Source organism: Taeniopygia guttata, chromosome 5, assembly GCF_048771995.1.
Source record: "Taeniopygia guttata chromosome 5, bTaeGut7.mat, whole genome shotgun sequence".
NCBI classification, from domain to species: Eukaryota; Metazoa; Chordata; class Aves; order Passeriformes; family Estrildidae; genus Taeniopygia; species Taeniopygia guttata.
In genome coordinates, this window is record NC_133030.1 from 34,308,624 (window position 1) to 34,324,306 (window position 15,683).

General features: G+C 35.9%; 1 protein-coding gene across 3 annotated transcripts in view; it reads right to left on the reverse strand.

The window, feature by feature from the left end:
* Positions 1 to 8,721: 8,721 nt before the first annotated feature.
* SPRED1 (sprouty related EVH1 domain containing 1) overlaps positions 8,722 to 15,683 on the reverse strand; it is a 58,577-nt gene continuing 51,615 nt past the window's right edge. For all 3 annotated transcript variants that reach the window (XM_004174467.6, XM_072930156.1, XM_072930155.1), the window contains exons 5-6: positions 14,819 to 14,977; positions 8,722 to 10,492 (exon numbers count right to left, since the gene is read on the reverse strand). In XM_004174467.6, coding sequence (XP_004174515.3) covers positions 9,833 to 10,492; positions 14,819 to 14,977 — 819 coding nt within the window. In that variant the 3' untranslated portion in view covers positions 8,722 to 9,832. The remainder of the gene's footprint in view (positions 10,493 to 14,818; positions 14,978 to 15,683) is intronic.

The window sequence follows — 15,683 nt, forward strand, 5'->3', positions numbered from 1 at the left end:
CACGCATTCAGGGTGTGACGTCAAAGTGAGTCTTACAGCTCTGGTACCTTACACTCCTAACTCTGGTGCCAAAGGTATATTACTGCAAGGTTGAGGAGTGATAGCATGGAAAAGTACAACAAACATAACCACTCCCACCCTCCCTTAGCTTACCTCCCACCTTATGGGAGGAGTAGGGGATTTTTCATTTGATCATGGGGCAAAATCGTTCTACTTTCCTTACACTACTGTAAAGCACATTTACCAAGAAATCCACATTCACAGCAGCATTTACCAAGAAATTATACTTAGAATTAATAAACATTGGAGGAAAATACTCTCAGTAGTGAGAACTGTCACCACACTCGAGAATGTGAGCCTGTTCAGATGTATCAGGCTGAACAAATGAGGACTGAGGGGAAAGCAAAGATGTGACTGGACTAAGGGAAAGAGAAACCTTAGGCAATAATTGAGCATTTTTGGAGACACTGGTAGATTAATGGAGAGAAAAGCTACAGTGAGCATGAAGTCATCAAGGATAGTGCAGGAAGGACTTGAGTCATGATCAGCATGTTATTGAGTAAGCTGATGAGCCAGACTTACCACCTCACTGCTGGCTGGAGGTAAACTAGCAGGAATCCATTGGCAACAGGACACCCAACAACCAAACAATGCAGTTCAGGTACTTTTGAATTTTCCAGAAACACAAAAAGGGACAAAGTGTTTAGAATATTTCATTTTTCTAAACTTCATAAAAGAGAAACAGGACTAAGAAATGCGAACTGGCAATTACATAGTTAACATCTATTCTAGTAACCACTTGAGAAAAATGTCTGACTAAAACCGGGATGAATATTTGTATGCTTTACTTACTTACTTGTGTGCATTACTTCGATTTTTTAGTAGTGGCATGAAATGGAATGACTCAGTCTTTTTAAGTCCCCACCCATCCTCTGGCTCTGGCTACTAAGATCAGTTTAAATTTTGTAGTAGAAACAGGGTCCCAGATTCACTGACTAGCTGCCAGCTCTGCCTGTACTCACCCACGTCCAGTGTCACCCCGCTGCTGATGCTTCAGCCTGAGCAGATGTGTGTGCCTTCTAAATATACTGTGCACAGGCATTTTTACCTAGCTTGGCCCAGGCCCCAGATTCCAGCCAGGCTTCAGAGATGCTCCTAAGATAGATCAGTAATCTGGAAAAGGTTTGGAGGTCCTGATTTTTTTTTTTAAACTAAAGTGTTTTGAAGTTAGCAACTCTGTGAAAACATTTTTGTGCCAAAAGAGCATGTGAAGCAGCTGTTCAGTATTTATGCAAACACCTGTGAATATTTTTAAGCTTACTAACACTTAGCTTTCCCCCTCACCTCAATACCATGCTAATACCTATTATTTATATTGAAAAGCCTCTGTTCATTAAATATATTCATATTTTAATAATTCTGACAATTAAAAACATTGAGTTATAATGATGACATGACTAAAATGACAATTCTTTGATCGTAACTTGAAATAATCAAGCATTTATGGTAGGATTTGCCTCAAAATTTGAGATCAGATTTAGCAGGCACAAAATCACATCACTTATTCTGAAACTATCTTGCTTCTTCAAAATTCGTAATTTTCTTGAAAAAACACAGAATTGCTGATGCAGTAAGTGAATTTTGGAGATCACCTAGTCCAACCTCAAATGCCCAAAGCAGGGTCAGCTTGAGCAGATTAGTCAGGGATCTGCCTCGGTGAATTCTGAATGTCTCAGAGAATGGAGACTCATCACTTCTTTGATCAATGAGCTCCAAATGCACTAAAGTCTTCAGAACTATGACTTTAGAAATATAAGTTTACTAATGTAGCTAACTCAGAGATATCTGTGCAAGTCTGCCACAAACTAGAGTTAATCAGAAGTCTGGATAGCACCGCTATTTAGAACAGCATTGTTAATTGAAATGTCTGGACAGCAGTCAGCCTTCAATACCAGTCTATTCATCTGCATAAGACATGCATCATGTACAAAGAGGAGTGTTCTGGACTAGAACTTGGCAGATTTCTGAAACACCTTCTGTTATGGAAGAGCCAGGACCTTGACTGTATCAGACTTTACTTATTAATTCAGATACACAAAAAGGCTCAGAGGTGCTGGGGAAGTCAGAAACTACATAGCTGTATTCAGAATGTTCAAAATTTCTTGTGAATGCTGCATCACTTGTCAACACATCCTGAAGAGATTAATTTTGTGAGCAGGACCCAGATTATGATCTTCTTCTCCCCCTCTCTAATCCCATGATTCCACAGAGGTAATTTAACCTCTGTCCCACAGTGTACTTCTTCGCCCTGCAGGGATCACCATTCTCACTTCTTACGCCTCCACCAATTTCCAGGCTTCCAAGAACTAACAGAAGACCTCTAAGCCCAAGGAAGCAGGAAAAGTCATTCACCATTCTCGTGAGAGAAGTAGCCCTGAAAGAAAAAGAGTTCTCTCCTTTATAAGCAGCATTTTTAACACTTAGCTGTAGAGTCAAGAAAAACAAGAACAGTGGATCCTGCACAGCTGGTGACTCAAGTGTCTCTTGTACTCTTGAAGGCCAACAGTGACAACCTTCCCAAATGAATTTGTTCCACCTTGTTGGTTTCAACATAGTTCCAACAACTGTTAAAATTATTTAATTCTATTACCAATGTGATTGTTAGGGCAAGAGAGCAAACCAACAGTTGTTTAGCACTTCAGTGTTTTAGTTTTTCTTCTCCCCTTGAAAAGAGTCTCCCAATGTTTTGCAGAATCCAGCCCTTAGCCCATCTTGTAAACACGTAAATGCAAATAGGTAAGAGACAAAAGAAAACTTAGGTTAAACCATATCAAACTTGGAAAACAGTTCTTTGGATTGGTCACTCTGAATGCTCACCTAATGGAGACAACTTCTCAGCATTATTATATTCAAGAGCAATGCAGTATTTCAAACTCTTTTGAGGCTTGCAATACAACTTATAAATACTATTTATAATGGGCATTTAGTAATTAGCAGCTATCATCATCAGATGCACACACAAATTATAAAAATTCTATATACTGGCAGAGAAAGCTGAAGACAACTTCAGAACACACTGAAAGAAAAAGGGAACAAGTTATGGAGAAAAGACAGGAAAGGTCAAGTCACTGTAACACTTCCCTCACAGGCAATATAAGCAACAGAAAAGCACCTAAGCCAGCTCCAGCAAAGGGCACTGATAACTGCTGACAGCAGCAATATATTTGCATGACCCCTTTCTCCTTCAGAAACAATATTTTCATATTTTCAGTTTGAAAGAAATAGTTCGCTACACCACTTGCTGTTTACATGGGATACAAAATGGTAAGTTACTTACACAAAGAGCTAGGAGGTGTCAGGTGTAAAAGATTTGTATCCTACAAATGTAGTACTGGAAGGAGAGAGCCCACACAGGAATGGTTTGGCAGGTTGCAATTTTGGAGTAAGGAATATTAGCCCATAACTCAAAGCCAGTTTTACATGCAACAGTAAATTTAATCATCTTAACAGGCTTTCTTATAGCTACTTTCAGCACTGACCACAGAAACAGATTTGATTGATCAGTACTGGGTCTGCATTGAGAAGGGTGTGTTCTCTTTCAAACAGCTATTATTTGGTCAGCTTACTTACCCTAATTCATATTACTCAAAATCAGAATGCAGAAGACGTTTTAGTTGGTGGTTTAAAAAATAAAATAGCAGCAAATGCTAAACATGAAGTAATTGTTCCTGTGCATTACCTTGAACTGATACAGATAATTGCATATTGCTAAAAACATTGTATTTAATTTGGTGGATACCGAGATGTGCTTGGAGTCTGCCAAACCACCACTCAGCTGAAATCACAATTAATATGAGAAGCTTATTCTGTCAAAGACATTATATTCTCAAATATTCCCAAACCCCTCAATTCAGGGCATGGATATCTAGAGATACAAGTTTCTTGAAGAACTGACTTATCTCTTTCCTTTTTCTTCTAGATAAAACCAAACATTGTTAGTGATTCACAGTACATATTACTCAAAGTCCAAATAAGTCAGGTCCCATTGTGTGTGTACACACACTGTCCAATCCCAAATGAAAGGTATAAAATGTGGATTATTGTTTATCGTGATTCATTTACTTGTTATGTCTATTTCCAAACATAAAAATTACAGCTCAGTGTTCTCAAATTATGGAATTGATGATACAATACTACAGATTGAAGTATTTCTGTTCTGGCACAGGATCCCATAGTGATCCATAACAGTAAGCCAAAAGGTTCAGGAAACAGTGGTACAAAAGGCTGAGTATTAATTGCTAAATTAGTTTGGATATTTTTGTAAATTCTTTTTAGAAACTGGCTACCAGCTCTGTGAACTCCAGCAACTGAGTTTGACTCAGCTGTAAAGAAAAAAAAACAAAAAACAGGAAAAAAAAAAAAGTAAGAAATATAAAACCACCACAAAACCCACCACCACAAACCCCTCCAAAAACCAAACCAAGAAGAAAAAAAAAGAGAAAAATGAAATCAACAACAAAAATAAAATAACCAGAACCCCTTACCTATCCTTTTTTCTTGTTCAAACCCAGAAGACTGTGTATTAATTATTACATTAAGGTAGATTTGTCTGAGATGCAACACTAGGTTTCTAAATTGTATGAAATCATATTTAATGCTGAGCTGCTTTCTCATACATGTTTCTCACACAGTTCTATGGTTTTCTCTACTAGCTCCTCACCTTTTTTGTCATTCAATTAATTTACCTATTTAATTTCTCTGGTAGAGGTGCATTTTCACAGCATCAATTAAAAGTTCAAATATCTACACTTAATAGTCCATGTAAAATTTACACCTGACAATAAAAATTCTTCAAGATAGCAACTGATCAAATGAACAGGGAGAATTACTTTATTGGCTGTAACCAATAAGAAAACATTTGTAAAACCTAGAGGCAAATACAATTCAAAATAATCTATCCTAAACCCTGACCACTGAACTTTCAAATTATGGTCTCACAGATTTCTACTTGTTCATTTTTCTTCATGGACTGATTAGCTTTCCTTCCTTTTCTGGTGTGTATCTTATTCTGTAACTTACACAAAACTTAGAATTATATTCAGAGATACACACTGTTGTTGTGGGTAAAGTGGGAACTCCAATATATATATGTTATTTTATGTAAAGGAATCTTGACCTCCTCAGCATGATGTCAACAACAAGTACTGCTGTGTGTACAAACCAAACTGGTATAAGCCCATTTTTCTTTAAAACATTATAACAACTCGTAAAAATGGTTCCTACAATGAAAGATGCTGGAGGTTGAAGGTAATACATGTATTTACTTCTTTTTATTCTGTTCTTGAGCCGCAACATTTCATTTCATGTGCACTGTTCTGAGCAATCCCAACACAGAATGGAAAAACATATTCTTTTTCATTTCAAGATAGTTTTAATCTGGTAATTACAGGAAAAACATTGAAACAGTTTTTATGGTTATTATCTACTTTGTCAACTTATAAGGATATGATGTAACAAACCAGTTACAAACTTAAAGATATATTTACATTATATACTCAAAGTAACAAGCTATATTCATATTCTTTACGCAAACACCTATGGGATGAGTTAATTAAATTATACATAATTTAGTAGACACAAATAGCAGTTGAGAATTAATGGAAACAATATACACATGAGGCACTTTGAGGTCATTAGAGTGAAAAGCAAATGGCACCAAGCAAAAGAAGGAAAACCATGTACAGCTTACACCACAGCTTTTAACATGAAGGCTGCTTTTTCACCAAATGCTTTGATTTCTTTAACGAACCACAACTTTTGCAATTAAGGGAAACTTTCAGAGGAAAAAACCCAACAAAATTAAAACCCAACAACCCCCTCAACCCCTCTCTATATTTTAAATGCACCAAATTAAACAAGTTTTATCCAGCCATCTCCTGGACTAATAGTACCATAAGGCATCTTTTAAAAGTTCTTGTTTTTGTTGCCAGCCAGCGATCCTGTTCTTCATTTTTCTAATATGAATGTATAGCTGTACTAGATGCATATTGTGCCATAAGCTCGGAAATGATTTAAAGTCTAATTTAAACCTGGGCATTATTTATGTAAGTGTTCAACATTATCCTCCAGGTACACACAAACATATCATTCTGAGGAGAACTCATTCAAAATGGGAATGTTATATTCCAGCATGCACAATTAAGGCATTCTTCAAAATACATTTGCTTCTCTAGAGGAAACTGCATTGGTTAAGACTGTTTGAAACATCCCTTCAATAAGCTCTCAAAGAGTTTTATGACATCATGCTGTTTACTAAACAGTTACCATAATAATTGTAGATAATCATTAGAGACTGCTCTAAACATGCACACAGCTGTAGGTGTATCCTTCACACCTACTGAGTTTCATGTGTGAGAGCACACACCTACCTGTGCATACTCACAACTTGATTTGTATCACAAAAGGCCAAATTCCTCTGCATGAGCATCAAAACTCCATCAGTTTGCTGTGGGAAGAACTTTAGGAGGGGAAATAAATAAAGCAATAGTAATATTAAAAAAAATAAAATCCCTTTCTTAAAAGTCCAGTGACACAATCAAAAGAATTTTCATTTCATTCCTGGTTCTTATGCTCCTTTAACAGGCCATCACAACAATTTTAAACCTAACAAAATATATGGTTAAAGGATTTTTACGTCAGTGTTAATAATGAAACTTAAGAGACATGGTCAGCTAAAGTATCCCAGTCAGATTGCAAATGAGTATTCTGTAAATTCATGGCTAAAGCATCCCCTAATCGTGTACCTGAAGCCGTGCACGGATAGCCCCTTAGCTGCGATGTCATCAAGAGCTTTCCCCCAGTAGATGGTGCCCGAGCGCCGCGCTCCCTGGACTTCCCCACCTTCAAGGGGAAACAATTTTCTCACTAACCGAGGCTTTCAACGAGCCAGGGACTTAATATTCAGTGCCGGTTTCCAAAGGCTCGGGTCCCCTCCAAGCAACACAAAGCTCTACTACTACATGCCTGGCAAACTACAGCTCCGATGTTAAGGGCAAGGATTACGGACTGTGGAAGAAACTTCTCTATTTCCAAATGCTCAAGAAAGTATTTCAGAGGAGATAGAATGAGCGTTATGTGCTGCCAAACCAGAAGATGTATGGATTCAACAAGCTGTTCTGGAATGGGCTTGCTGTATGTATATCTTCCACTGCTCATCTCCTAGATGTAACAGTGGGTAAAATCCCTAGCACCAGAGAAAAAGTACATGTGCATGCTACTAAAACCAATCCTTATGCAACCTCGGATCTTTGCATTTGTTTGGTCTCTCAAACCAGGCAAGCTGGCTGACACTTGCTGCACAACAGGAAAAAGCAAGCATAGGCCCCTTCAGTAACCATTTTTAGATGATACAAATCTTCAAAGAGAAAAGCAAAAGGTGAAAACATTTTAGCAGCAAAGTGGTTAAATGCAAGATGAAAATATTAATGCACACATTTAATAAAAATATTAAAGTATATGTGTCATATAAAATACAGTACAGGACGAGGAGTTTAACTATGTTTTATAGTGCTCAGAGGAAATTGCTAAAACTAATTTCTTTCTGAAGTATATATACAATATGATTATATAGCATTTTCTTATACAGCCAGCAAGTTCTTTTCTTAGGTTGTTCATACCTCTCCACCTTGAATTAGGAACCTAGCACTTAGAAATATTAATTTCCTCTCATTCACTAGAAAAAAACATCACCATTTTTAAATGAAAATTGTTTTTAAAGTTAACAGTCTATTCTAGGCAACCAAGTTTAGCTGAAAATGTGTGAAGCATGAAAACCAACCAGAGTAGCAGCTTTCAAATACATAAACAGTAAAAACCCAAGACTGCTGCTACCGTGTCATATTCTTGAACTTCAGCCATCCAATCAACTCTTAATACAAAACTAGAAGCTCTTCCATAACTTCTATAGTTACCACGATATTTGTCATCTTTTTCAATATGAAGTAATACTTTGAGATGATCTATGTACACAAGGTGGTCAAGTCAAGCTGTAATATAAATATAAATGTTTTCTTTTAAAAAGTATTTTACACACAGATAGTTATATACATTTGCTCATTTTACTTCTGGGCTACAAAGGAAAATTAAGGGGCCAGATACATGCAGAAAAAAATTACACAAAATATACTGAAGAAATGAAGTAAGTGAGAAAAGTAATGCATTTTAAAAATAAAATTATTTGATTCTGTGTTTAAGAACAGGGATATATTAAAGACAATCTGAGCCACTCCAGCCCAGATGTCAAACTGGCACTTTGCTAATGAATTATGACGGTTTTTAGTGTTTTACATGTTTTTAATAAGAAGTAAATAATTCTTATAACACAGCACAACATGTAATGCTTTTAAAAATTCTCTGTGGGTTAACTGATTAATTCTTACCTGAAAGTTAGACTTACCAAGTACAAAACCATAAGAAATACCATACACAATATACCACCACTCATACACATACATACACACACTCTCTCACTCTCCAGCCTCCCTCCCCAGCCCTGCCTTCAAATTTCCCCAATTAAGAAGTTCACTCAGTTTTGCCTGGGCTGTAATTTATTTCTCAAGCTAAGTCTTTTGTTGTTCTTTTTGAACAAAACACACAGTACTTTTGTTCTTGCCCATTCAAATTAGAAAAAGTTGTGGTTCAAAATAATGAAAACAATTTCACTTTTGTTATTAATCTTTTGTTTTAATCATAGTACTTGATAAACAGCTGAACAGGATCCTAGTTTAACAGAAGGATAAACAAGAACACTGGTGACAATTTGTTACAACTGCCTTAATGTACCTTTTGCTTAATGAACATTTGAATATGCAAGAAAGTATTTTTGGAGGACACCCCAAAAGAAAACAACTTGCTGGTTGAACAACAGAAACAACGCCCTTTTTGCTATTATGTTGAAATCAAAGTAATTTATATATAAAAATAAATGTTATGTTCTAACAAGAACATTTTAGACAATTACATCTGTGCTTAACAAAAAAAAATATTGGTCACTCAAGACTAGAATAATTAATATTTTAAAGGTTTTTAGATTATCAGAATGCATGGATACAACTCAACACAAACTGTAGCTGAAGGGAACCAGGACTGAAAATATCAACTTGTCCATCTGGAATAAAAATGCAACTAAATTAACTATTCAAAATACTACCATGGAATGTGACAGTAGATATGGTCCATACCTACTATATCGGAGGGAAGGAAAGTTTAACAAGTAATAATTCGTACCTTACACATTTAGTTAAATATAAACATTTGTTATTTATACATAAAGTTGCTTCCAAAAAACTATTAATAAGTGATTTAGTTGCACTTAAAATCAGTTTCATTTCTCATTTGCTGAGTATTAACTTTTCTTAATCTTAAATCAACTGTCACTAGTGCACTTTTAGTTAAAATTTCCCCTCAGATAAGTTTTAATCCTTTTAAAAGAGCCCCTTCACCTAAACCATGAATGTACAAAGTGGCAAAAGTTAATCCCTTTTAGTATAATCATAGTTTATATACTCATTGTATAGCCAATAATAAGAACAGGCTTTCCTTCGCAAAATCTCCTTCACAACTCGCAACAAACGCCACGCACTCAAAGGAAATAGTTAGGCGTGGCTAGCACTTGTAAAATGCCAAGGTCTGACAAGTCTTGTTGCTTCCTCCACATCAAGCATCTCTTACGTGAAAGAAGATTCCCTTCAGCTTGCCAAAATGCTTCCACAAATCCAAGTTAGATGCTTCCTGGAAACAAAGATTTTTCAGCTCTGTTTGGCACAAGACTGATTCATCCCGCAGCTTTATGCTTTCCTCCACAGCACCCACACACCTCACCACAGTGATGGCATGCTCTCAAGGGGAGGTAGCAGCACATACATGGAGCAATGAACGAGAGTGCCACCAGTGCTAACCAGCGTAAGCAGAACTTGTCATCACTAGTGTCACACGAGCAAGGATCAGAGAAATCTCCTTCAGAGTCTGACATGCAGTGATACAGCATGCTCTCTGCGCAAAGCATGCAACTAACTTGGTAGATACATCTTTTAATAGGATCTGGCGCATCTTGACATTTTCCTCTGCCATTATCTTCATGATTAAACCTCTCCTGGCAGTATATACAGCGGGAACGCTCACCATCCTCTTTTCTTCTTTTTGAGTTTTTAAACTTTGATGAGGAAGGTTGAGTTTTAAATACCACAGAACTCTTTGAGTCTTTTAGGGAATTCAACTTAGTTCCATCTCCACATGGGTATAAATAGTCAGATTTTTTACTGTCTGATTTAGAAAATTGTATATTTGAGTCCGCATCATCCCTCTCCAGGTCATTCTTCCACATGTCAGGATGCCTGTAGTCTGCATAACGACGTATCAAAATGTCACGAGGGTTTATTCTGACAATTTCATCTTCATCCTGAAAACTAACGTGTCTGATCGACTTCAGTGGGACCTGAAATGGCAAAGTAAGAGAAGTTTACTATGGTGAAGTCCCAAATTTATGTCCACGTACAATGTAAAACTTAGATTAGAAAACTAAAAAAGCAGTATTTTTTTCTTTTGCTGCCTGAGGATAAAAAAATTCAGATTATTTTCTCACTACTAAAATTTACAAACATCCCCACAATAATGAATCTTTTGCAGGGTATTAGGTCTGTAAGCTTCATATTCTTTCCTGACTTTTTAGTATCTCATAAGAGTTTTGGGTATTTTGGTATCCGCATAAAACTTGATGCTGCTCTGTGAATTATGCTCAAAATTAGAGTGTCAACATTTTAAAGTGGAAACTAATTCCACAGATTTATTATGCCTTATGTGCTGATTTCATTTGATGATCTGCTGCTTTAGGGCTAACTCCCTGCTATATTCACTATTGTGTTTTCCAGGAGAAGCTTTCCTTAATTCCTGCTCTAAGTTTTCGAAGTATCTCCAATTCATAACAAGAGTACTCAATACTGGTAACTTACTATCAAGGCTGTGTTCTAGATAATATCTGCAGGCCTTAGATATCTAAATGTAAGATAGTGGATTGCCAGTAAATATTACTGAAATCACATTAGAAGTGACTTGCAAGAAAAGGTGCAAATAATGACAGGATAAAAATTTAGCACATGTGTATAAAAGTAGCTCCTGGAAATAGCAGGCAGTGCAGCAAAAAAGCAAGGGTCTCACTATGCTTCAGTATTTCTACCTTACAGGCAGGCAATTATTTTCCTATCCTGTAGGGCTATTATAAACAGAGCCAGATTATGAGTGGGCTTCAAGTCAAATTCTGCCTTTTTCTCTGTCTAGAGCACAGCCTGTAAACCATCTCTCAGAAATTACAAAATACCCCTCTCCCCTCCCTTACAAATTCTTCCAGAATCATGAATTACTTGGGAATAATCTTTGGCATGAGTATTGCTGCTTTGAGAGGGCTTATCTTATTAGTACTCAAGTTAATGAGAATTAATGTGTCACCATTCCATAGTCAAGTACAACAACTGAACTGCATGTTCCTAATCTGTTGCTGTGTGTGAAACTACTGAAGATGCTGTTTTAGGTTAAAACACTTCTATGTCACTTTGCATGCATCTATACTCCTACTATGCTGAAGTCTGCATGTCCTGATTTTGGGGTAGGAGACAGAGAAGGGAAAAGGGAAGGCAGCTGGAAAAGAGGAAGGAAGAGCTTCTTAAAATATGCTATCTTCTGATTATGTAAGAATATCTGTAGCCTGCTCTAACCATCACTTCCCTGCTCAACAATCCTTGTGTGATGAGTACAGAACTGTAATTAGAGATGCTTTGCCCTGGGACTTTCAACTGGAGTATGCTAACAAGAACATTTTTTTTTTCTTGGCTCCAAGCCACATAGTTGAACTTCCACAAGGTTTCAAGTATACAGGGAAAAGAAAGGTTATACCCTATTCAGCTAACATTACTGCTCTTCCCTATACAAGGAAGGCTCCTATACAAGCAGTTAGGCTTCTCCTTTGCTTATAAAAGCAGACTGCTTCTCAGCCCTATTCTGCAAATAAGAGGAAGAATCTATTGTTTAGCAAAAATAACTAACTATGGCTAATGGGCTTATTTGAACACTTTACAACGTAAACTTATTTAAGAAAAAAAGCCACAAAAGTAACTAGAATTCCATGTTACAGGCATAAAGAATCCTTACCCCACTGTCCACATAGAATATTATGCATGCACTTAAGACAATAAATAAAACTCATTGTTTAAAAGGAAAAAAACCCTAAAACCTCAATACAAAAATGCACCCTCAAACTCCCACTGCCCAGATAGCTAACACCCATTAAAGATCACTACAAATAGTAACAACTGTAGAATTTGACCTCTCCTTAGCCTTTGAAGGCTTTTTATTTGTTTGAGCAGAACACACCACGTACACAGAACTCATTTATTTTTTTTCAAGTCTTGAGTCCAACACCTAGAAATGCTTAACTGGCATGTTACAAATAAGGCACCACTACATTCTTTAAAGCACTGATATTAAGAAATTTTTTTGAGCAGAACATGCTGAAAAATAAGAAATGCTGGAAAGAGCTTACTCATTGGGTATTAAATGGAACCTATGTGAATGAATGAAGTACGTGAAAACTTATGAACAATTCACAACCCAAATCCACACAGGTAAAAATAGCAGCAAAATTTAACGAGAATAATGCACTCAGTCCTCTAAATAGTCAAAACTAAAACTCAGTACAAATGTCATCTATGTGAAGCTAAAGCAGGAAGGAAGGAAGAGTGTTACAGCAAACTAAAATTCCACAGCAAATCTGATTCTGAACACGCTTAGCCAACTGGAAATAAGACAGAAAAATTTCTGTTGATGCAACTGAACCCACAAGTATCGCACCTTACTTGAAGGGGTGCACCTTTAAACAAGGCACAGTCACTTCCTTGGTATAGCAGCCTTTGCTGCTTCTCCTCGAAGAATTACACCTGATTTTGCTCATCTTGCAACTTTTCAGTCTGAAGACACCAACAACTGCCTACATCATTGCAAAGTACTAATTTTAACACACTTCCATGTATCAGAAGCTGGAAAGCTGAAGGACTTGAGTATTTTTTTACTAACAGTCCAAATATTACATGTAAAATCTGAATTGTGATTAATAATTTCTTTAGTTGGAGCATGTACTTCTTGAGTTATTCGACTTATGAACATACTCTTAACTAAGAGTGTTCAAACTAATTTACATAGAATTGAAATAAACCCAGTAACTAGCTCAAGATCTGCAGTGCCACCTGGTCACATGCATGGAGTTTAGCAGAGCCAATGCAGTGTGTGCACATATAGAATGTGAAGTTTTGGTGACCTCCCTATATCCTAAATGTGTGTACCACAAGACCATGCAAAAAACTGATAGTGTTTGTTGCTTGCAGGTGGTGCTACAATATGAGAAGAATATTTTAAAGAATATCTACTTAAATTTTCATGGAATCCCCTATAACTTCACTTTTCAAGAACACAATTCTAACATTGTCATTTGAAATTTTTATCAGACAGACACAGACTAATCAGTTTTACACAACCTAAATTATCACTTTCTCAGTAGTCGATTTTATACATGCTTTTAAAACATACAGGCATTTCAAGCTACTGCAGTTTTCTTTACAATGCAAAGAAGACTAACAGGATATACATCACTGATTACTGCAGTCATTAAATTTTAGCTGCAATAACCTAATCACCAATCCATTCTATTCTTAAAAATATTTACAATTCTCTTCGCAAATAAATCGGAAGAGGGAAAAATATGTATCTTAACAGAAACAAAAATATGAGGTGACTTATACAAAAAGATAATTGGAGTAGATCAATTATTAAAGATAAAAAAAAAATAATTTCAAGCTTCTTAGTCATCCAGACAGCACTGCTTGCTTCTTTTGCCCAATAAAGCAGATTAAGAGTATCTGATATAAGACTTAAGTACAATCCTATTTTTCTCTGCAAAAATAACTGAAGGTACTAAAAAGCTTTATTACAAGCAGCAGAATTTTTTTTGGTAAGTCTTCAGAACTACTTGAACTTGCATTCTGCTTTGACATCTGCTATTCAACATATTCTAAAAGCTTCCCTTGTTTTTGGTTCTAGACATAAAACCCTCAAATTAGTTGTAATCCAACTTCCTAAGATTACTTCTACAGTCTACAAAAACTGTCACTTCTTTTAGCTCTAGAAAAAAAGAAAAATGTATAGTGCTATATAGCTGTACCAATGGCTGAGTACTTTTCATATGTAACTGATATATATTTTTTCCTTTCTGTACCAAAACGGAGTACTTTAGTTTAAATAGGCATTTAGAAAGCATAAGCAATATTTCAATAAAATATTTAGCAGAAGTGCCCTACTGTACAATGCATCCAAGACATCAACTTTAAAGATATTTTTCAATATTTCTATGGAAAATAGTATTAATATACATATAATTAATATTGAGCTAATGTCCAATTAGCATTTTCTGGAATAAATAAAAAAAACAGCTTTTTAAGGCTGCAGATACTGAAATCCGCAATACAAAAACAAATTTCAAAGAAATTAAATATTTGTTCATGTAGTCTGGTGCACTACAATGATAGGTAAATACCTTCACAAAGCTTTGCCTCTGCCATAATAATGCTACAATATTTCAGCTGCAAAGTTTATATTGAACATTTCAAGAAGTTGAAAAGTACATGGACTTGGAATACAGTGATTTATTGTCAGGAACTACACACTGTGCCATTAATAGAGCAAGCAAAGTACGGATTGCTTCTTTTATTGGTATTCTTACCTGGTTAGGTTGGCTAGGAAAACAGGCTCTCCTGGTGTTGAAATCCTCAAATGTTGAAGGCCTTAAATTTGCACTGTTGTAAGTTTCACTGGTTACTACAGTTTCGTGTTGAAAAAGGTGATCTTTCATTAGTGAACCTGATGTATTTTCTTGAGCAGTCTAGAACACATAAGAACTTCCTTGAAGTGATTTTGCATTTGTATAAAAACAACACCAAACCAAACAAGTTCATACATAAATGTGTTAATGTTCCACATAATGTGTTAGAAGTACACACCAGTATTCTTAAATGCAAAATTTTTTAAAGCATTTAGGAGTAGGCAAGTATTTTCTTTATTTTGAATCAGTCTTGGTAAATACAGACTTTTCTCTGCAGACAGTACACAACTTGGGCACTAGAGATACATGCCTTTGAAATACAGTTCCAAAATCAGACTTTTTAAAGGAAATTAACCTGTCTCTGAGATGGTGTTTTCTCTAACTACCCATGAGCTGCCAGTATTTACAAAAATACAGTTGGAGAAAAAAAAAAATTCTGAGACTATTTAACAAGACAAAAGCTAGTCAGATCTTTTAATAAATTAAAAGCAAAATCAGCTGTAAGAAAAAAAAAATTAACCTATACTGACCCAATTAAAATATTTAATTGCAGCAAGTGTGCATTAAACACAAATTACTGTCATTTTGCAATTAAAGTTGCATCAGGCAATTTGATACAAAAGTGAGACTACAAAGCAATGCATGATGAGGTAGCTGCAGGACCTGTGCCATCCAGAAGAAGGAAGAGGAAGTATGTTTGGGTGGAATACTGGCTTGTAAGATGATCCGTTTTTTGAAATGAATTGAAAAATGAACAGTTCTCATT